The 24,467-nt window shown below is 42.4% G+C and overlaps 1 protein-coding gene across 1 annotated transcript in view; it reads left to right on the forward strand.

Annotated features, from left to right (window-relative positions):
• prkar2aa (protein kinase, cAMP-dependent, regulatory, type II, alpha A) overlaps window positions 1-24,467 on the forward strand; it is a 55,926-nt gene that overhangs the window by 11,567 nt on the left and 19,892 nt on the right. Inside the window, exon 3 of the mRNA XM_008284722.1 lies at window positions 24,149-24,184. Within this exon, the coding sequence (XP_008282944.1) occupies window positions 24,149-24,184 (36 nt within the window). The remainder of the gene's footprint in view (window positions 1-24,148; window positions 24,185-24,467) is intronic.

Raw genomic sequence — 24,467 nt, forward strand, 5'->3', positions numbered from 1 at the left:
GCACTTCCTCCGTCACTTTCCCCAGAGTCCCTCATGTACAGCCTAAGTCAAGGTCTGATAATTGGAATCCTTCTTAACCTTCCTTGATACCCGTTTCTTTACTTAAGTAGAAGAGACATGCAAAGGCGCAGGTGAGAGATGGGCCTCAGGTGGATGGTTGAAACTGTGGGTTTCTGTGCGCCTTTAAATGTCTGCTTTCCAGAGCGTGGCTCAGGACGGAGAGACGGATTGTGTGAGGTGACAGAAGGGGTCTGGGTGTGGTGTGTTGTGCTGCGTTGTGATAAACCGTTAAAGAAAAAGTTGCCACGTCATTTTGCGATTGTGTTGCAGTTATTACTTCTGGGGTTACTGGGGTTGTTTTAAAATATAAATTCCTCGAAAACAAACTCACAAATGCTATGGATTGGATTTAAAATGCAAACTTCTCTGTCAAATTATAACAATTACCAATATGTTGAGTTTTTTGACCTCGGCTGTGAGAGCGACCCTAGACCTCGGCGCCGAATAAACTTTGATATTCACTTGTGACTGTCGTAGGTGAACAAAACAGTTTCCCGGCCAGCAGCCAGCGTAGTTTTTAGGAAAGGGTTGATACTTGGTTTCCTGCCAAATTGGCTGTTAGAGCAGACGGTTCAGGAGACAAAGACCAGCAGATAACTGATGGCTGTGTCACACCCTGTCTCTGAAATCTCTCCTCAACACAACAGTAGAGTGCACGTGTGAAAATCGGTATATTTCATAAATTTGGCATCATTGCTCTAATTTCTTTTTTTTTTTTTTTGCTTTTGCGTCAGAGGGTGGAGCATCTTTATTCACTGCACTTGATACATATAATTTAGATTACATACAGAGTTATATTAAACCTAAATCTGCAAAACAAACTCCTCGTTCTTTGACTTTCCGTGCGGTGTAATTTCCCACTGAATTTAATTGGATTTTCTTTTTCATTCTGGTGTTTTTTGATATCTTGCTGGCCTTGCACACACAAAAGATTGAAATCATTTGCACCTAGTTGAAAGGAATGACCGGTCGCCTGCAACAAAGAGAGTGAATCAGCTACACCAGAGAAAACTGTCTTTGCTTCCACCGGAGGTTTTTTTTTTTTTTTGTTTAACAGCCAGTAAGGTCTGACACAACCTGCATTTTTATTTTAAAAAAAAAAAACAACAAAAAAACTGACTAATTAGGGGTCTACTGGGGTACAGGATTATATAGATTGTACCTTTATCGTAGTGCTCTGAACTGGCACAGCCATGATCACCATAGAAACCTCCGGCCTTGGAGCTCCTCTCAGCCAATCGCAGCCGGAGGTGACCGTGATAGGCAGTGGCCTTGCCTAATTGTGATTCAGATAAAGTCGGGAGGTCACTCGTAGTTCACAGCCCTCTCTTCTGTAACAACTGTGTTTATCGGCGTATTTGCATAGCCTTGATACGACAGACTCGCATATCGCCGTCTTTGCATTGCAGCTCTGATAATGTGTGTTTGTCTAACCGTCGTATTATTTATCTTCTTAAAGGGCAGCTGCACTGTTTACTGTCTGTCAGTGAGGGGGGGAAAAAAAAAAGTTGTCATTGAGAGACAGAGTGATGAAAATAGTAAGAGGAAGAGCACAAGTCGTTGCCAGTTTGCCCCTGCTGCCGTTTAGGTTCTATATTTATAGATGCACGCTGTATAAACTGCCTTCCTTCCTCCAGTAGCCTGTGTTACTTGAAACCTCATTATCCTGACATACAATAGGTTTGACTTGTTGACAAGACTCAAGTACCTGTTCGAACACTCTTGGCTATTTTAGTGACACAGCAACAAGCACCCAAGAGCTGCGAGTCAAATTGTATCGAGTGTAATGGCCTAAACATAAGCTTGAGAATGTGGAGGTTTGGAGTTCTTCTGTGACTGTAAATGGTCACGTAACGGGAGACTAGTTTGGCCTTGTTTATGTTGCTCCGTAGTGGTTTGATCAGAGCGTGTGATGCAGGGAAATGGTACCCCGTAGTTTATTGGTTTACTACATCGCAGGCCGGATACCGAGCTGTGTGCTAATGCTGTTCAGTTTCTTTTTTACCCTGGGAACCAAAATAAATACGTTGAGCATCATCCTGGGGTTAAGTAAACATAATGCTGAACTTGCCATGTGGCGACTTGTCCCAGAGCCAGATGTTGGGGCCTCAGACATCATAATTATTCATGCTTTTTGCTTTGCTTGATTTAGCCGGTGTAGGATTTGACATGTCCAGTGCTACTATCTCCAGGGGTTGCATCTCTTAAATAATAACAGGTAGGGGTGCAAATTTTGAACAATTGTGTTGCCTGATGTTCAGCAACTTTATTGACCAATAATCTTTTATTTGGTAACACAAATTGAGCTAAATGGACATTATACTGTATGGCTTTTACAATGGACACATATGGTTCGGCTTAGAACTGCGACCTCTGTTGGCATCGCAAAACACTTGGTGCCCCCTTAGCAATCAGAAATCTAGTCCGAATAACTGCCTCCTAAGAAGCTGCACCTGGTGGCGCAACCGGGTACTACAGCTGATCTACAACACATTATTAGCCACGCTTGTCCTTTATAATCTGCCACATCGTTTTATTATATTTTTAATCAGTCACATGTTAGCAATTAATCATTAGCGTCCCTAATTACAGTCCCACTGCTCGCAAGTTCTCTCTCTGGCGCAGGAGCCAATATGTTTAAATGAAACAAGCGCCTCAGACAGGATGCTGTAATTTATTTGTCAATTCACAAACTGTAAATGTTGCAGAAAACCTGCAGCAGCTTGGTTCACAAACTTGCGCCAGATAAGGTCAGAAAGGGGATTCCTGTCACCCACATTCTGCAGTGTCACATTCTACAGGTGACAGATAACAGCCCTTAGGTTCTGCAGGTTTACAGTCATACAGGCATTCACTGATAACGTGAAAGAGTTTGAGAACAGAGATGGTAAGGGTGCATGCTACACATACTTGGGCTGTTTTCACAAAAACATAAGAAAAAAAATGGGACTGCTCCATACTTTCGACCAGCCTACGTTTTACTCTTACATTAGTCCAGTGCAAGATAGACAGTTTCACAGAAATACAGAGACTGATTTATTTTTAGTCTAGTACGTTAGCCATCCTACCCTGCAGGCAAACTCTGAATTAAAACATATTCCCACTCCCACTGATACCTGCAGACTAATTGTGCTAATGGTATCATTAGCATACTAAAAGAGTCATCATGAAGCTAATTTTTTTCTGCTTGATGTTGCCGATGTTCTTGCCCTGGATGTCACGTGCCTCAGTTTGTCCTTGCTGGCTGGATGGGTTGCTGTCATTGCCAACACGCAGCAATGTGGGCTGAAAAGTGCTGCTACAAGCATCACTGTTGGCCCCACAAACTCCTCGTTCCTGTTATTCCCCCAAACAAGGCTCACCGTACATCTTCAGCACCATTCAGCGTCTTTAAACTGCCCCCATCTTTAAAATATTTCTTTCTTTGCGTGTCTGCTTTGAATGTCAGCACTGGGTATAACAAAATCAGATTTTTCGTAAAGGGTATTACACTTCTTGCTAAATTTTCTCGATAAAATGTCTTCATAACTGTTCTTTCGGTTCTTAAAGTTCTTCCTTAAGGCCTACGTTTTCATTGAACAGAGCTGAGCTGTTTTAGATTACGCTAACTTTATAGCAAATTTGTTGCACTTTAAACAGCTAAACAACTTTATGCAGCTGATAAATGTAGATGTCTGGAATCTGACGTTTGTAAGTTCGGCTTCAGTCTATTTTGAAATTGAATTGTACTGTGCAGATTCACATGACGCCGCGCATCAGCTTTGATGTTAACGTTGGCGATGGCCGGTGCCTACTGGTTCTCGTCACAGACACGATGCTTCCAGGAATTTTTTTTTTTCTCGGGAGGAGGCGACATGTCAGTTAAAAGAAACTGCTTACTGGCCTCATGAGAAAAGGAGTCTGGGAAAAGAAACTCATAAACAAACTGCGGCGTAGTCATTCGGTCATTCTCACAGACGTCACAGCTGCACAGTGGATTAGTTCTGAATAACTGTTTTAGTGGTTTATCACCTCAAATCAACACAAATAGTTCTTATCTATTTATACAGATAACTAAGCGGAAAATCATTTTGACTGAGCAACATTTATTTGGCCTCACACAATTTGCTCTGAGCCACATTTCCTCTGCAAAGGTAACACTCAGGTCAGGCATTAACGGGTTAAGCAGCAGCTAGTGGATTAAGTTAACTCTAAAAGCTGGTTAGTCTTCTCTGTAGTATAGCTTGTCTATATACCTTTTCTTATTTGCTCAAGTGCAATGTAACAGAAAAATCAAACGCACTCCTGGTATTTGTGAAACGGTCACTTTAGCCTCTTTCACTGCACCGGTGGCCGGCCTGTGTAACTTAATGGGAATAGCATAGTATTAACAGGGCCAGGGTCATGGAAGGGGGGGATTTCCACAGACCTTAAATAAGCACTTTCTCATGGTGTTATAGGATATTTTGAAAAAAGCCTCTGCTAAATGGCATCTGCGTGCGTGTGCCACCATTACTGAAAAAGGATCAAATGGTAGCTGCTGCACTGGTAATGTGTAGGCTGCACACTGTGTGACATTTCTGTTTGAATATTGCGATTGCGGAGGTCACTCAAGTAAACACCTTAATCAGATAATGCTGTTCGCAAACAAAGCAAGCGTAACTTTTTTTTTAAAAGCTAAATTATGTGTCAGTCGGTTAAGTTACTTGTTGTGTTTACACTGCTAGTCGTAATTTTTTTTTGTTTGTATTGTTCACATGGGACTATTATGTGGCGACAACGTGATTTGGAAATTAAATCCTAATTTGCAATAATCAAGTCTGTGGTTTACTTGAATTTACTGACGTTGTCCCTTCATATGCAATTAATAGGCTGCCTCATAATACCAGTTGAGCCTGTTGATCTTGCCGTTCATGTCGTCCTCCTCATCATCCTTTGAGATTTTGCTCCTCTGATGGATTTCTGCTTGTTCTTTCTGTGAATGCGTCTCCTGAAATTTGCACCCAGAATGCCGTCCAAACTTTCATTTTTATTTGCCAACACAGCCTCCGTAGTTCTCTGTAAGTGGGAACGGGGCAGAAGAAGGGTGCAGCAGAGAAAACAAAAAAAAACAAAAACATGCAGAAAGGAAAAGTCACAGAGATGTTGATTCACAAGGGACTAATATTACCACAAAACCTCTGTGTGCGGTGATGAAATATAGCCGGCAATCTGCAGTGGAATTTGTACATGGTAGATTCTCATGCAATTAGGATCACAGATGACCTCCACAATTATTTAAAATTACCAGAGGTCCACAGATAATACTAGTCCCATGCAATCAGGGTTCTGTTGAGATGTTCTGTAAATTCACGTGTTGATGATAATCACTAGAAAAGTCAGGGTAAAAAATCCTTCAAGCTACTGCAACCCTGTCCTAAAATTTAAGCTTTACTAAGTGATTTTTTTGAGGATTGCCAGTACTGCAAGTAACACTGAAAATCAACACGTAGCTCTCAAAAGCTGCAAAGATGGCTCACACTCACCAAAACCAAAAGAAAACAAGTGTGTTGAAAACCATAGGGAGCCACTTGCAAACACAGAAGTTCTGACGAGTTGGCTGCGGGAAGGAGTACACTTAAAATGCCAAAATCAGCCGTGCACATCCAACAAAGGGAAGTCTGTGTTGTTCTGCGTGCTGGATGTTTAACTAGGCAGCAGAACCGATTTCTCTGCTCTTGAGGTTAAGTGCTACATGTTTACTTTGGAGTGTGTTTTCCCCCATAGTGGTCAAAAAACTATCCAGCAACTCCTGCAAGCATGGATTATAGAGGAATTAGGGAAATTTGTATAGTGGCTGCTCGTGAGATGTCGAAGCAGACGGTGGTAAAGATAGTGACAGGTCAGTTCAGGATTAAAGGGGCTAAGTGACATCAGCAAACGTAATGGTGGTGGGAAAGGGTTAACGCCAGTGCAGCTCCCAAGCAGGACAGTGCCTACTTCCTTTTAAGGGCCTAAGTCTTTGGGAGAGTGCAGATAGAGGGGAGTGAGATAGTGGGGAAGGGAGTGAGTCACATATGGGGCAACGGGTAAGAGAAGGAACGAGACATTTTTTGTGGGCGATAAACGAGCAGAGTTAAACAATGGGAAAGATTTAAAGACTTGAGAAGAGCGTTGTGTGGTGTGAAACATGGACTGAAGCACTAACAGAGCCCTAACAGAGCATGAGAATAATGGCGGAGAGAGGAAGTTTGATGACATAAAGGAAAGTTCAGGCTTTGTGAGGGGATGAAGCTGTTTTTTTGGGGGTTTTTTTTTTCTTGGCGAGGATGGAGAAAGAATGAAAAGGGGCTCAACCAGGGCAGATGTACAACAGTTGCAGCAAACGGTAGAGAAAGAAGGACGGGGGCAGGCAGGGATACTGGCAAGGTCGCTGTTCCAAGAGCAACATTAAGACAAAAAACACTTGGGGGGAAGAAATGTAGGAATGTGAAAATGTTGATGGGGAAAAGCCAAAATGGAGAGGGTGAGAAATGGTCAAATAAAAGCTATCTAGTCCAGTTTGGATGAGAAAGAAGATGGGTTAGAAGTTAGCACCCCCTCTCCTTAAAAAAATCTTTGCTGCAGTAATACTATACAAAAATCAGAGACTAAAGTTATTTAATCCACCAAAAGGTTTTGTATGGATGCCTTGATGTGTTTTTGTAATTTACGTAGATTTAAAGCGCGTATAAATTTGCGTGTTTACATCTTTTCCTTTCCCAGTGTTTGAGATTTCTTGTCACCACATATCTGTTTGTTTCTAACTTCTGTGTAAAACATTCAAACAAGTTCTCGTGATAAATCGCAGAGCTGAGAAGCTGTGGGTCGTACGAAGCGCTTGCCAGTTTAAACTCTCATGTGTTCTCTTCATGTTTGCACTCCATAAATCACGCTTCACTTCTGCGTACAGCTTCAGCCAATAGCTTCGTATGCATGCGTCACAGTGGCTTCACAGTATACAGCAGTGGTGATTACACCCCTCAAAAGTCAAATGATTCAAAGTTGTATCGTCATTGTTGATAATTGCAGTATTACGAAGATGACAAGAAGATTTTTTTTTTCTTATGAGTGATCAAAAACAAATACTACAGAAGGACTGCATTGGAAATATAGATCCCAAACTTCATGCGACTAAAGTGAATACACCTGTGAATATGAATGAGCTTCATTAAAATGACTTGTGAACACCACAACTGCCTCAGTTCTGAACCTGTGTGCTGTTTCTGTTTCCATCATGGCTCCACGTGGAATTGAACAATCTGACAGCGAGACTTTACAAAGACGTAAAGCCATTCCAGGAAGATCAATGCCCAGCTAATAATTATTGGAAACACATTCGCAGCTATGGTCCGCTAATAAAAGCTGCAGTGAACGTCCTTATGATATTACGCTATGGACGGTGCACTAGCTGCACGCCCTAGCTCTGAAAAACAGTGCTTCAGCATTAGCCAGGGGTTATCAATGGAAATAAAAGTTTCCGTGACAGCTGAGACGTTGTGAAGGACGTTGCATCAAATCGGCCTTGGCAATGGATGCTGTCCAAGACAAAAAAATGAAAAATCGATGCTTGCCCCTCGGCAGTAAAACGTCGGATGAAACGTTCCCTGATGAATACTGGGAGCAGATGAAACCAAGATGAACTTGTTTGGCTCAGATGGAGTTCAGCATGTTTGGCATGGACCTGGACCGGACTACCACAGTGAATGCATAGCCCTGACAGTGAAGCACAAAGGTGGTGGGTGTGGTGTTATGGCACTGCATGAGTGCAAAAAGTGTTTGAGACATTTATAGATGACGCCATGAATGTACCAAAACACCGGCTGCCAGTTTGCATAGGCTTGGAAAAGAGGAATATTCCAGCAGGATGACAATCGAGTACGAAAAGATGTGAAGCTGACGTACAACTTCAAAATCAGTTGACATTAAGGAGATATTGCATCATTTCTGTTGTGTGCTGTTACTGGAGTATAAATTCTAAACTAATAACCATGTCCTACTACCAGTTCATCCTGTTAGCCACCTATAAAACAGTGATGGGCGTCACTATGGGAGAGTTGCTGTGCTCTATTGTCGAAGATATAAAAGCTGGTTCACAAGTTTGTACTCATAAACTTCCTTGTCTGATCACAATACTTGTTTATATCCAGCTACACTACACTGTGGAGGTGTTGAGACTTTGCTTATCCATTGATGTATAGTAGAGTACACCAGCACCTTTACCCAGCAGTTACTGCACCTGTTAGTGCTCCTGCTTTTCACAGGGATTCTTCCCTACGTTTGCCCCCGTTTAAATGGTTTGGTTTCAGAGCAGTCCTGACTTGCGGTTCCTTAGTTATTTGTCCCCATACATGCAAAACTATGTGCTCATTTTCTCATGGAGTCCTTCAGCTAACAAAAACAGTACAGGGTGTAAAATTGCAGTGTTTTGGAAATGAGTTTTCTGTAAAGTGGGCTGTGAACAGCTGAGGCAGAGCTGATTAGAACATTTCTTACGCAACTTTCAGTGAACTTCTCAGATCTGGTAGTTCTTCCTGCAGCTCCCCTGACCTTAGTGACTCGCTCAAGGCCGTTTTACTTGCCCTAATTTTCCCTGCCTTTTTTTTTTTTTTTTAAACATTAGAACTGGAAAGGATAGAGCCAGAAGCTTGCCCTCTGTAGCCTCTATGCCATCGCCATCCACATTACTATGCATTTCTTAAGCGTCTATCCAGTTCTGTGTCATCAGTTTTCCCAGCTGACTCTCATATGATACAGCTGCTGGCGTGAAACGGCCTGTACTAATAACTCACATTAACCCCTTGGTCGTAATTACAGTTATGATAAAGAAGAATGCCACCGTGAAACATAATCCCACTGATGTTATCCAAAATATTGAAATATTCAGCATTTCCAGTGTGCCCTCGGTCTATCTGGTAAGGCCCCAATTTGCAAGAGGCAGTAATTGGCACGTTGTTCCACACTCATAATTTGACGCTGTTGTGACGCACTGCCACCAGCAGACATGGCACGTCAGCAGTCCTGATACCTGCGTTGCAATACATGTTTTAGCGAGAATGACACAAATGATGCCGCCGAGTTGATCATCTAAACAAAAACACAAACGCAGCATGTGGATGGTTTACTGTCTGGCTTGGAGGAGAGTTAGCCACAAAAAGGTTTTGAGCTGTTTAGGTGGGGACAGAGTTCATCCAGAAACCATAGACACACAACAAAAACAGCAGAAAACTGAAAATCTGTTATGGGTGAAGTGCTTTTTGGATTTATCAGCAATTGAAGTAGTTGTTTTATGCAAATTAGTGTGGTCAGATTAAATCATTGTTATGCTGAGTACACCATGGACCTCGATTCTGACAGTCAACAATCATCTGATCTCTACCTTTGTCTTAGTTTTGAGGTTGGGGTGTCATGATTTTAAGCATGAGTTCCACCCGCAAACCTGCAGCTGTTGGCAAGTTAGCAACATGCTATGCTAATCTCAGCTCAGCTCAAACATGATTGATGTCTGACTGAATCAGTCTCATCATGGCGAGTGCAAATGATTCACAGGAGCTAAAACAAATGCCTGCTCCTTTCAAAACAGTCGTGAGGGAACAATTGTGGGTTTGCAGATGACTATGAACGGTAGATCAGATGAGGACAGTGTGTCTGTATCGTCGGACAGATGTAGGATACGCACATTAAATAAGCTGATGCATTTATAATGGTGTCACCTAGACATGCCAATCACTGGAGCTAACAAGAAATAAAGAAACAGACTCCAGCTTTTCTCCACTGCTTTTAAGCAGCCTCCACATGTGAAAGCAGACGAGGTGAAAAGTGTCACTAAAGCAAGTGTTCTTGGCGTTCCATCAGCTGTGATAGCCAGACAGCTTTTAAGTTGCGCCGTTTTCGAAGCTGAAATTGCATTTCTGGCTTTGACGGTTAACACAAGTTCAATATGCTTATGTTGCACTCGTCTTAATGGACATTTATTTATTTTATACTTGAGGGTAAACAGCTCAGAGTCTCTTCTTAGTGACGACGAGACGCAGCATGTGAACTGTACGCCAACGAATGTGGCGCTTTTGAATGTTGTCACTTTTTGAAAATAAATCAAAAATATGTTTATGCATACTTTATATTCTCTCTGCCATCTCTAACATGACTCCACAACCGCAATACTTCACAGCTGGGATTTTTATGTACCTTTACACCCCTAGTTAAGCCATACAGTGCAACTTTTAAAAGCAACTTGGATGACAACTAAGATGGTTTATTCTACATTCATTCTAATATTTAGGAGGCACGCCGAAATATTTATTCGAAACGTGTATTCAGTGCAGTAAATCATAATATGTGGAATATTGGGATGCTAGTTTTGTCCACACTGTGTGCCCCTACGTTCGCTAATAGCTCGTAACAGCAGTAATAATGGACAATATTGTTTAAAGAAAGTCTTAGCCGATGTATTTGTGTTCCTTTCTTTTGACTATGCGTCTCTTTACATGTACTGCCAGCCTCCCAGCAAGCGTGTGTAATCGTGTAATTGTGCTGCACGCAATTTATGTTCACCTCTGTAGTGCGGTCATAATATGTTTTTTTGATTAATCTCCACGTTAGCCTGATACCGTAGTGTGAGCCGTAGAGCCGGGAGTTACTGTTGCTTAGGTCAGCGCTTCAGCACGCATTGTCTGCTGACATATGGAGTCAGACTACATATATCTTGTCGGAGGAGGAGGACGTGCGGGGACAGGATTTATGTTTGTTCCTCTCTCTCTCTCTTTCTTTGTGGTTCACGGGGGGAGATGATACAGGACATGAGCGAGAGACTCGGAAAGATGGAAGATATTGATAGATGATGAGTAGCTCCGAGTTAGGGAAAGTCCATTAGACAGCTGCCAATTAAGGCTGCTAGAAAAAGTAATTTCAACAATCGTCTTGTTCATGTTTATCAATGCAGTAGAGAAAAACGCTACCAGATATATGTGTCTCCTGCACGAACGGGGCTGCACATGCGCCTTCTGAAGATTCTTTAGGGATTTCATTGTATATGTGGGTGTGCAGTAGGAGACTGGAGCTGATGATGTGCTTTATTGAGTCTGCTTTCGAGCTTGCCAGTTGTTGTGTGTCATCACCTCCTCTGTGTGTGTGTCTCTGTACCAGGGCTTGCACACACATATCTTGTACTGTATGCTTGGCTCTGCCTGCCTCACTGTGTGCCCGAGTGCATGATTAAGCCGCTGTGCGTGCATGCGAGCGTGTTTGTGCGCGAGTGCGTGCCAACGGAGGCTGGCTGACAGCGACTTCCAAGGCTGCTCGCTCTGGAGGAGCGGCAACACGTGAGGGAAGCTCCCCGCTCCACATCTGACCCCGCTGTTATCAATCAGGCCTTCGGAGGAGGAGGAGGAGGAGGAGGAGAGTTAGAGGAAGACACATATAAGCAGAGAGGCTGAGAGGAAAGGATGAAAAGAGATGGAGAGACGGCGTGAGGGTAGAGAAGAGGAGGAACAGATGGTTTGTTGTTGAGCAGGGTACATGCTGTAGGTGAGGGGTGGGAGAGGGGAATAGATGGAGAGAAAAACCAGGGATGAGTGTGTGTTACTGTAACTTCATTAATCATGCGGTCTTGTTAATAAAGGTTAAAAATGATGTGTCAAACTACAAACAGAAGCATATTCATTTTAGTCATGGCGTTTTGTTCACAAGCTTAAACAATCTAGTGTTTTTTTTCTTAACAGACTACAAAAAACGGGGTTATTCCACCTCAAGTCACCAATTGTTTTAAAAAAAAGTTCCCGTCTGACCACCTCCTAGTTGTCAAATGTCTTTTCTGTGCTATGTATTCAGTAAAACGTGCCTCTGAATGGCACCATAGTCGATGTTTTTAAAGCTCCTGCTGGTGCCAATCACAGGGGGAAAAAAATTAAAAATCAGCCTCTTAGGGTGGAAAAAAAATGACTTAGTGGTTGGTGGCATATTGGAAGAGAAAAAAACATTTTCTGACCAGATTTGCACCATCATATAACTGCTTTGTGATATTCTATTAAAGCGAAGTTGCACCATTAGAGACCACATGTACATATTAATAATGAGCCTGCAAGATTTCAGGACACTACCTACATTATTTCTCAAGTTATGGCGCTTCAAACGTTGCTCCACAGATTGAAAGAGAAATCGACATGACCCCACCTTCTTTACGAATTTTTAACTCATGATCAACTCAAATCAATATTCACCACTTTAAATGCAATCTGTCATATTGAAGATGCTCCAGTGATGTCCATATAAAGTGATGTTGCATAGATAATTAGGTACCCTGTTGGATAATTGTTTAATTATTTAACACTCAGTCATTATTAAAGACTATATACATGCTATATTCGCTATAAATATAAAGCCATGCTGCCTACACAATAGTACATTCAGCAACAACAGTCAGAATCGGCACTTAATTTTTGCACATTGTGCTCAGCTGCGGCCATCAAACCTTATAAATTCCTCAGTCAATAAAAGTCGCCACTGTGGTTTGCACTGTGTTTGGGAATCGGGGGGGAAGATGAAAGAACAATAAATACCTGGAGAACTCCTCAACTGCCCGTCGATGCTTGAAATGGACACAAATTGGCCATTTAGGTGACAGAAATGGGACTGAGTCAGCTGCTGAAACAATTGGAGAGTGCATCCGCTCTTCACACTCAGACTTAAAGCAAGTGTTGCCCTACCGTTGCGGTAGAGGGGGCAAAGATATTGGTATAAAATTAATAAAACAGAGAGGAGAAATAGTAAATATAGGGGGAAAAAAATCTAAAATAATAGGAAACACTGTTTTGTGTTTAAAAAAATGCTATTTAAAGTCGATTATTCGTAAACGAGGAGGATGAAATTTAGGAATTTGGGCGAAATCGTCTTTATTTACTGCAACAAATGAGCAGTCAAGCACCATTCATAGCCTACATGAATATCCTCAGTGATGTGCTGAAAGGCTGCCAGCAGCGCATCCATCTCCGAACGTGATCTAGCCCCTGTCACTGTTTTATTCTGCCAAACTCGTTCTGTTCAATAGACTAACGGCTCCAAATGGCGGTTGACTCGCTGCCAGAATGGCTAATGCAACGGACAGACTTGTCTTTTCAAAAGCCAGAATTTCCCTGCGTTTTTACTGTTTCTATTCCAGGAAGCAGAGTAGTTAGAGGGAAACCAGGAGGTGTGAGCAGCAACAGGTGGGCGGACAAATAACAGACCTGTCCAAACTTAGTTTATGTCACCTATTTTCCCTCAGCCCTCCCACTTGACAGCCAGCCATTGCTTCCGCAGTTTAACTTAGGGTTCATTTGATCCGTATTAACCGTCGCTGCCGCCCGGATCCGTCTTTCTGTCTTAGAGTTTTTCATCTGTAGCCCTCTTTGTCATCCATCTTACCAGTCTAATGACCCCGTGGCCATTTTGTTAAAAGCAAAAAAAAAATAGCAAATTGTACATAAAATGAAATTTGAAGTGTCCAGCAGCGTCATTCATGCTTTGATCGCCCCTCCAGCTAACTGGATGCTGTATAGACGGGCCGGGCAGACCGACAGTCACACACTGAGAATGGCTGTGAGGGGAATCAATGGAGAACACCAGGCAGGGACAGATGAATTGCTCCTTTTTTTCCCCCTCCTCTATTCACTTTTTCACCCAGTTCTCCCTCCTCCACCTCCCAGTCCAACTTATCCACTTCTTTCTGTATATAAACATAACCGTTCTCCAGCGAGTGGGCTTCCCATCCATCTCCCTTTTGTCTCTCTCTTTTCCATATCAACAGACATATACAGAAGCTCATCACTCATCAAGCGCTATCATGTCGTTATTCTCACTATTTCTATTTTTTTTTTTTCCCCCCACATCGTAAAAGCTCCGTCACCCCTTCTGGTCTGTCTTTTTGTTTCCCCCCCCTCTGGTCCTCCCTCCATGTCTCTTCCCTCCATCTGTTAATGCTGTTATAGCAGTGAGTGGGTGTACAGGGAGGGATGGAGGGAGATAGAAGGAGGACGTGAGAGAGAGAGAGAGAGAGAGGGTGATGGTGATAGTGGAGGGGCTGATCTTACACTTGTTACAAGCTGGATGAAGAGGAGAAGGGGCGGCTGAGACGGAGGAGGAGGAGGAGGAGGAGGAGGAGGAGGGAAGAGGGTGAAGGGGGTAGCGTTGTTATGGCAATGAGATCTTCTTTGTGTTAGGTTGCCAAGGCAACTTCAGGCGTACACTCGATACAGCCACCATCACCACCACCACCATCATCACCACCACCACCACCACCACCACCCCCAACCCCCTCAGCCACATGACTGTAGGGAGAGCACTTCACACATTGCACACTCAGACTCGCGCACCCACACACCGAAACACGCACACAAAAGCATGTGCACACTTTTATTATATCCACATGCTCTTGACAGATAAAACTGCATTATGTGTGAGTGATGGAGACAATGCGTGATTCATTTTCAAATTGGCCGATACACCGCACACTGGGCACGCGCTGATCATGCCAGTTTATTTTTTGCCTTTGGTTTGAAATGTCCCTTTCGTGCACTGGTGTTTATACTGTTTGTCCTGCCTCGAGGGGGAAACATGTGTTCTGGGGTTTTACATCTTGTGTAATATGTGATTAGGCAAGGTTTAAAATGGAGATCGACTAATATGTTTTCCCTTTTTTTTTTTTGAATTGATGCCATTTTTTGATCGAGAGGCCGATGATCAATACATACATTAAATGTGATGTTTTAACAGCATGTGATAGAAGAGAACCTGTCATTTATAGCTAGGATTCTTCGTTAATAAGTGTGATTATAGCTGAGTATGTAAAATAGAAATAGCAGTGATTAAATAAGGACACTCTCCTCTGTTTATGTGGGATCAACTGATTAGTTTGTCTCCTCCAGCTACATCTGCTGTTCTCTATTTTCTTAATCTTTCATTGTTCTATCATTTTTAGTGCCCACTAAGGTCCAGATCTTAAAGCTTTTTTTAACTATTGTCCTCCAGATTCTCTTTGATTGTACTTTGTGGCTACTTTCTAACTTAGCCGCTAGCTTAGCGTTAGCCAAGAGGAACAAATTTCTTAGTTTGTGGCAACGACTCGTGTTTTCTATTCAGTTTTTGCGGTCTCTGCTTGAGAGACATTTCTGAGACCTCAGAGTGACGACAGACAGAGAGGTGGTCTCATTACACCTGAAGTAGCGCGTTTAATTTATCAATATTCGCTCAATAATACAGACACCGATAATCAGAAAATGCCAGATACAGTGCTGCCCACTTAATGTCATACCGCTTTATAGAATATCCTGTTTATAATCATAAAATGTCGAATCATTTCCTGAATAACTTATAGTAAAACAAACCATTTATTGTCATAGAGTAATAATCCCGGTTTTTGTCATAATGAAATTCCCCGAAATTGATTCCAGGAGTAACTTTTGCCCATTTAAAGTCATGGTTGGCCGATCATTGCGGCTCACGAGCCGAGCATCGGTCATGCGTGGCAGATTGTCACACCCTGGTCAGCTGTGGAAGGCAACGTGTTTGTTTCTCAATTACCTGCTTCACTGAGTTATTCACACACCGTCCGATATAGGCCATGTAGATCGTGCTGGTCCAGTACATGGGCTAGTTTTCACACCCATCTTGAAGCCCACTTATTGGAATATCCCGGATAAGGTCTTAATTTTTTAAAGTTTTAAAGTTACAGCATTCAAAGTAACCTGAACACACTTTGGATGTGACGAGAAGAGAACAGTGTTAAAGTGTTCAAATAGAACAAAACATCGACCAAGGAAAACAAACGGCACCAGGATTGGCGGTTTTACTCCTTTTCACTGGAACACAGCGGATCAGTATTCTCATGCGTGACCTGCTGCTTTCGGGTCTGTGTGCCGATCTTCAATCCTGTGTGTGTGCATGTCTTTGTTGGTCTTTGTGCCTCGTTGCTGCGGTACCTGCAGCGATCTGACCTGTTCGTGAGTTTGACTTGGATCAAAACAAATCATTTTAAGCAGTTTGGAATGTGTCCTCCCTGTTGGTGGGTACGCTGCTGATAATAGAGTCCTACAGGAGACGGGGATTGTGTTGAAAGTGGTGGAGAAAAAAAAAAGAAGTGGAATTAGGGAAGAGTGAAAATTAGGTCGCTGAAATGATGTTTTCCCAGGTGTTGTTAGCATGATTTCCGGGTGCGTACCTCTTCAGAGGAGCCTGGTGGTGTTCAAAACGCGCATGTTCGTCACATCCAGGTAATTAATCGCACCGAACAGCATGTTGCCTTTTCTCAGGCCATTTTCTCCGAGAGGTGGCAGGAAATGAAGGGTAAAGAGAGACGCAGGGGATTCAGCAAACGTCCCCATCTGGATGCAAACGAGGTTCATGATTTCCACCTTAATCCTGTAGTTAAGCAGCTGTTTTCAGCCCGGTTCTGAATGTCCAGTCCTCTTGTGCAGTGATCTTTGCCACAGCTAACCACACTGTTGGTTTAAATTAGTTTGCTGCTGTTTTTAAAATGTCTGCTTTGAATTCACTTTTTATGTGCTCAGGGCCAGGTCAAAATCTCTAATCTGGAAGCAGATATCATGACAGAATCTCATTTGTGTTGCCTTAAAAAACACAACATAGGAGTTAGAACTTGGCACCACACAGCTCGGCTGACATTAGTATAGAGAAGAACAAAACACATGGTAGGAAAGGTTTGATTGTTATTTGGAAAGAAGCTTTAGTTCAGGCCACAAAAACAAACTGTCTAGTTAGAAAGCATGCATACTAGTGTAAATATTGCTGTTGTCGTTGCTTTTATGGGTTCAATTTATGTTGGCATTTATATTCATATTAGTTACATCCTTACATGAGTAAATAGGAACCTAGTAACATCTAGTAGTCGCCTGAAAGCCTGCAGAGTACGTAGGATGGTAATATACCAACATGCATGTGTTTAGAACAACTTTACCAGGCACAGGATTGAACAGGAAGCTAACTGTGGCTATCTGTTGCTTGCCATTTATCTAAATCCTGTTAAGATTTTAGAATACATGTCAGTCAAACCAGCACAGATTTCGTGTTGCAGTCCCCAACAACTAACTCCAAAAGATGTCTCGAGGTAAACAGGACAAACAGTCTGCACTCAAATGCAGAGTAGAAGCTGAGGTCCGCTATATGCAAAAGATGGAAGCATGACAATCAAGTGTTATATGTACATTTTATTATATGACGATATCTCCTTTAACTGTGTATTTTACCGGTTTCACTATGAATAGACAGCAATACTCTGGCATGTTTAGGAGCAGCTATGTTGGGAAAGCTAGAAGAATTTCTGAGTGCAAGTTCTTGATTTAAAGTTTTTTTTGTGTAACATTCAGAAAACTTTTGTTATTAAAATCAGTGTCAGGTGTTGTGTTGCTCATATAGGAACGCTCAAGTGAACGTCCTGGTCATCGGCCAACACAGTAGCTCCAGACTGAACGGTGTCAAATTGATGGATGACGCAGCTAAAGTTGCACCGTTGTTATAGTTGGACTATGAACTGTGTTGTAGACAGTAGACTACATTTGTGTGTGGAGATGGGTTTGGCTTGAGTGCTCTGAAACTGTTCAATCAAATCGTTCAAATTGATTTCAGTAGCACATTTAAAAACCACCCGAGTTGCCCAAAGTGTTTTACATGTTTTCAGGTGAACAGCAAAAAATTATGTGCAGATTCACAATATAAAAAAAATAAATTAGATAATATAAAAACTTCATGCAGTGAAACAAAATATGATAGTATTAAATGCTAGAACAGGCAAGAGAGGATAGCAACTTTCTAAAATAAGAATAAACATGAAATATTAGGACCATTAAGAGCAGCCAAAGGCCTTCCAAAACATGCTGCCTTGAGGTTTTCTTGAAAATGTAAACGGAGGAGGAACTTTAGAAGCTTTAGAACTGCTACTGCAAAGCCTCGATCTCCCAGCAGCCTCAATAGAGACTTAAAAGCAGTTGGTCTGATGATCTAACAGGGCTCGAGGCGGAATAGGGGCAAAGAAGCTCGGAAATACACCCAGGTGCCGGCCCATGTAAGGCTTTATACACAAACACAAGGACCTTAAAATCTGTTCGATGTTGACCCTGGTTTTCCCCCCGGTGCTGGTAACATTATTGTCTGGCCGGACGGACTTCACCAGATAAAAGTGTTTCTTGTCTGTGCTGGAGGTTGTGTTGGAGTCTGTGTTATGCTGGAAGCCAGTCATTTGTTGACATTGGTGAATTCAATTTCCCAGCTACTGTTGGCTTGTGTTGCACACTCGTGGCAGAGGAGAGGTAGTAGGGCCGCGCATAAGTGAGGATAAATGTCAAATACCCTGGATTTTCCTAGAAAATGAGTTTTCTTTTACATGAAAATCAGTCCACAGGCTGTTGTAGGCAACCGAGAGAGTTGGGGAAGGTCTCTTTTTTTGTTACTTTAAAGCCTGTTCAGACACCTGCAATAGAAAAGGTGAACAATACATGTAATCTAATGCATAGTCTTCAGCACTGTAAGTTAAAAAAAAAAAAAAAAAAAAAGATAGAAAAAAGAAAACGAGACAAAGACTTGCAGGTCAAAGAATTGACTCAGTTGCTGCCCAGTTGCTGTATTCGCCTGTGGCTGGTAGCTTTGTCTGCCCATCTTGTTGGCAGGCAACCAAACACTGTTTGAAGATTGCTTTCTATTCTTAAAAATCAACTGTAAGTCCTGCCCAGAAATGTCAGCTTCAGACGCAGACATAAAAGCAGATGCATGGACTGTTCTGAATACAGATATGCAGAGCGTGTACTGATGTAGACCGTACTTCTGTTGTTGTTAAGCTACTCTTGAGAATAGTTTGAACGCTGACATCGGCGCTAACAAGTGTGTGTGTCAGCACAGAGCAGCTGCAGATGCTAATGCTAACGTAAATGAGGATCAGGATTCGAATATTAATACATTTTAAACGTGGCAGTAAACGCTGACAGAGTTTCTGGACTGATGAAGTTGCTGCGACAGTATTTGCGGACATCTGTTCCAGCTGAGCAGCTGTTTCCAGCAGCTGGAGTAACGTTACCTACGATTAACAAGTCACTCCATCATGTAGATCAAGTATGAGCGTTCAGTTGATATCAGACCCCTGGGAATACATCAACGTTTCAGATTATCTTCTCCTGGAGACTGACGCTCGTTGATACTTGGATTTTCTTGGGCCAGTTGTTTAATAGCAATTTTAAATGAGCTCGTTATGTTTTGCTGTTTAATGTGTAATTCAGTTACCTGATGTTTAAGAACAAACATTAAGAGTCAAAGGTAAAGAAACAGTTTTCCAGCACATGCAAACATCTCCACTGTATTTCATTTAGGTCAGTGATTAATAGGTTATTATTTGTCAGAAAGTTGTTTAAGATTTGCATCCCTCATGTGAAGTTTCTCTTCAATCTGTTGTCTTGAGACCTTTGTGCGTTTCCCACATATTGGTTTTGTGTCAGCGCCACTTTGTCTCTAATTCACTGTGCACTCCCAACACTCGTTCCATCAGTGCTGGTAAATTGGGAATGGATCTTCTTCCCGTTTCCCGTTTCAGCTAATGTTCATTAAAACTTCTCATCCAGTCTCATCCAGAGAAAACAACAGATCGTTGGCTTCTGCTTTGTTCTGAGCCAGTCTGTGGTGAGAACGTACCGTAACCTGCAGATCTTCCCAGGACGGGTTTAGCTGGCGTTCTAGCTCATTTGTCGCTCATACGGTGGTTGCAGTGTTGTCGATTCTGTCAGCATTAAAGCTTAATATGTAGGCAGGCAGAATGAAATTTCAGGTGTAGCAGATACCAGACGAGACCGAATATCTGGTACGAATGTGAGAGTTAACACATACGTACAAATAGAATTGAAATGCTGAAGCAATTATTCATGGATTTTTCCACTGTGCTGTAAAAACATTTCTTCTGACCAGTTGCTCGACTGTTTCAGGCGATTTCCTTAAATAAGCGACACAATTATTTTTCTAGCGTTTCCATTTGTAAATGCCACAGATGTCAGTGCAGCGGTAACTAAGACCGTCCTGTGAATTTATCTGTTGAGTGATAGTCAGAGTGATCTTCAGAGAGAGCGGAGTGTTAAACTCCGTCCATCTCCCCAGGCGACTGAGGGAAAGTGGTGTGTATGTGTGAGTTTTCCCCAGGCTCCTGTCTTCACAGTCTGGATCTAATGGGCTCTGACAGGATGGTAATAAGGTAGCAATGGACACATACTGTGTGTGTATGTGTATGAAGCAGTGTACCATGCACATGCTGGCTAGTAGCAGCCCAGTGTTAGAAAGCAGGTGTTTAGGACATTGACCTCACCCTTTGTGTGCGTAAATGAACACCATGTTAGACAGCCACAACACATTTGCAAGGACATACACGCACTGCAACACACAGGGTCACGGCCCCCCCATGAACAAACGCTGCACAACACCGGAGTCCATACGCACACTGGCTGCATCACAGTACATACTGTGCATGCTCTCTCGTTTCAAAGCCACGGTTCTTTTCCTCTTGACTTGCCACTTTATTAGCCCTGATGTATATTCCTGACCAGAAGTGTTTTCCAGGCTGCCGTTACTCTGATTAATGCTTTCTTGTGTCAAGTGCACAACGCTGAAATCATGGCTGGAAATTCAACTCGATTACAGCCGCTGTTTGAGCATTTCCAGGAAACATCCTCTGCTTTGCACAGGATGTTTTTCCTATGTTGTTGTTACTGACTTTGGTAAAAGCAAGGTTCTGGTATCACCAAATGGCAAAGTGAGAAATGAACTGATTGTGGTTTATTGTCCACACTTGGAATGGTTGCTGAGATGTTAAAACTGGGCAAGAAGTAGTCCACCATTGGTCTGGCAGAAAAACTTCCAAGAGGAAGATGTCTTGGCCTTTACTCATGGGGATCAGTTTGGAAAAGCTTGAAAAAAGAACAAGTGGTTGCACTAACGAGGAGGATGATGGAAGGAAGTGGTCACACTGCATTACCCTGGATAAGCAGCTGAAAATGCACATATGGCACTAAACTCTCACCACCATTGGACCGATCACTCACTGAGGAGTGCAAATGGTTTTGATATTTTTATCTTTTTAATTTTTAATTTGTGTTATGGTTAGAAGCAGATTTGGGTTTGGCTTTTAATCAGCTTAATATCCTGATTGGTGGCGTCCCTGTATACATGAAATGTACCGGATATATTGGAAGCATGTGGTGTTCTCATGGGCCAACGTTCAATACATTTCGTACTTGTTTTGTACGATTGATTCCTTTTTTTTCTCCAGGATGTTCAGTTCAAGCTGTTCCTGGTGTTCAAAGAATGATAGACTTTTTGATATTTCACCTGAATTCAGAACATATTGTCTGGTGAAACTACAATGTGGAGGCTTATTTCTAACATTGTTTATCTCAAAGTGAAGCCTTACTGGTGGTACTGAAGAGAAAGAGAGCTTTTACTGAGGCCATTTCACGTTTTATTGCTGTATACATGGCCTCAAGTATTCCGGCACCGTGCCGGATTTCTGGCGTGTGGCGCTTGGCTCTGAACAAAAAACAAAAAGGACTGTATGCAGTTCATCATCTTCTTATTATTATTATTATTACTATTTGGATCATTTATTTAATGTCCGAGCTGCAGGGTTGAACGGGGTGAAAGCGGCAGACCAGTATAGCGGGCTATAGTGTTGAAAGGGTTAAGCAGAGATGGCAAGCTCTTTGGTTGCTGGTGCAAAAAAACTGAAGGACCCTGGTGCTTGCTTCTGTACTATCTGCTCAAAAAAAAAAAACTCCTGTACACAACTCGCAGATAAAAAGTGCCGTCAGATCACGAGTCAGACCGCGGCCATAGAGCTGGTGTCTTCTCTGAAACTCACAACTCGTTTGCCGGGAGCAGCAGCTACTGCTGAGGTACCGGCATCAGTGACTGACCGGGTTTGTGATTTAAAAATACGCTCGTGCACGTTCATTGCAGAACATGACTTGTCGTTCATCATATCGTTAATCTGTGCAAAAAGTTGACTGAAGATAAAAATGCTTTGTCACATACACGGTTACATAAATACACGTGAAATAGCACCAGTGTTTAAGAAAAGTCTTCCTGAAAAGCTCAAAAGATTCGTGTTTTCATTGAATATTGACCAAGTATTGTATTTCCAAACTAGAAAAGCCCTCTAAACAAGCGCAGACCTCCACCAGGCAGCTCATTTCCACCATATTGTGATTTCCAGCCAAAGTCCGGCGTTCATTTTATCAACACTATCAGATTCATGGAGAATCAGAACATAGCTTTAGCATTTGAATTAACATTGATATCATTAATAACAAGCTGACAGAGTGATTATAATAAATAGTGCACATGTTGTTAAAAGGTGAATCAATGTCCTTTTTCCATTGGTTGCTAATCAATATATTTACACCATGTTGTAGTCAGATGGAGTACCTACCACGACCTATTGACCTGCTTTGGTGTCACTATAATCTGTAGTCTGACTTTGGGAAGGCAGACATCTTCATATCTTACTAATTAGCGAGATTGTACCTCCACCCAAAAGCAAAAAAAAGTTCAGGCTCAGGATTATTTTTCACTTTAAGCCCTGTACTGTATATATAATGATTTACAGTGTTTAGTAAAATGTCTTATAGTTTCTTCTGGATGAATGATTATGAGGAAGTGGAGCCGTGTTTNAGCCCTGTACTGTATATATAATGATTTACAGTGTTTAGTAAAATGTCTTATAGTTTCTTCTGGATGAATGATTATGAGGAAGTCGAGCCGTGTTTCTGGAAGGGAAGCTCTTGTGTGGCTGTTTGTTTGCAGAGCATGAGGCAGGAAACAAACCTGTAATATAAGAAGCGTTGTTTGTGTTTGACAAATGTATCACCGCTCAAACTGTGTTTTGGTGTCTTGGAAGTCCACATGGGCTTTAACGTGCATGGCACAAATTAGGAAGCATTTCTATCTAAGTATTAATGTGAAGGTGAATACATTCATGGACACGTGTGATGAGCCAGGTGTGAGAGAGCAGCAGCAGCAGCAGCAGAGACGAGCAGGCTTTGACAGAGAATATCTTCATGCCTGATGATATTTTCATGTATTTGAATATATTTGTCGTCTTTCTGGCAGAAATCCGTAGCGGGGTCAGGGATCGGGGTTAGCTACTCAACAACTCCACCGGTTGGCATGTTTTGCTGGAGGAAACGCTCCAGCGTGGCAGGTGCCTGCTGCTGTGAGTCCTTGAATGCTGAATTTTTAAAGTCGAGAAAAATCACATGCGCGATCCTGGTGGCTCAGGAACATGAACAGTATCCCAGCAGCATCTGCGCATGCAAACAGAGCGACAGCTTGAAGCCAGCACAGGCAACTCTTCTAGTCAAGTGAAAACATAAACAAACCTCAAACCTCTGAACACGGAAACCTGTCAGCATTTGGCAGGGGGGGGGGGCAATGTGTTGCTGATTGATCCCATCTAATGCGATCTGTAATGGATTTTAAACCAACACAGTCCTCTTCTAATACATTATTCCTTATGTTACCTGTAAACATGCACATGTGAGGGCTCCTATAAAACACAGTGTCTTGTGGCTTCAGGCAGTTATTGTGTGATTATTGCAGCTGAGTGTGTTTTTGTTTTTATTACTTTCCAAAGAAAAAAAAGTGCTGCTTTTTGTGACATTGTGTGTGAATGCACTCTACATGTGTGACCACGCTGGTGTCAGGAGTCACTGCTCTCAGTATATTAACTTTGCAATTCTGAAAATACTCCCTCTTGCTTCCTTAATTCCTCCTTTAGCTTCTATCGTCCCAGATTGTCTCCCTGTATTTCCTCCTGTCCACCTATATCTCCGAGCATGTCCTACTTTTTGTCTGATCGCCCCTTGTTGCCTTTAGCTGTTTGACTGTCTGAATCTTTCTCCATCTGATGTGACTGTCTGCCTTTTTGTCCACTTTTCTTTCCCTAAATTTCATCCTGTCTCTTCGGTTATTGTTATGAACGGCGTCAGATAACAGTGATGAGGATTTCAAAACAAAATGTGTTAAATGTTGTGCTAAAACAACAATATTAATTTCAATTCTTTCTCTTTTTTTACAGCCCCACCACCCAGCAGATTCAACAGGAGAGTGTCAGGTAAGATGTGTGTGTGTACATGTATGTGTTTGACGTCATGTCCCTTAAGTGTAACCCCACACCGGGGAAGACATTGCATACATCACCGGCCAAGTGTCTCACCCGCAGCGTGTTATTGTGTGTGTCACAAAACACCGAGTGGCAGCCTCACTGATCTGCCTCCGTGGTGGAGCGGCGCTTTGATAATGAGCGCGTCATGCATGTAATACGCAGTGTTTGTAGAAGCTCCGCCGGTGCGTTTTGGGTTTTTTTTTTCGTGCAGCCGCTCTTGTGTCTGTTCCTG

This window comes from Stegastes partitus, unplaced genomic scaffold, assembly GCF_000690725.1.
Source record: "Stegastes partitus isolate 25-593 unplaced genomic scaffold, Stegastes_partitus-1.0.2 Scaffold369, whole genome shotgun sequence".
In the NCBI taxonomy this organism is placed as follows: domain Eukaryota; kingdom Metazoa; phylum Chordata; class Actinopteri; family Pomacentridae; genus Stegastes; species Stegastes partitus.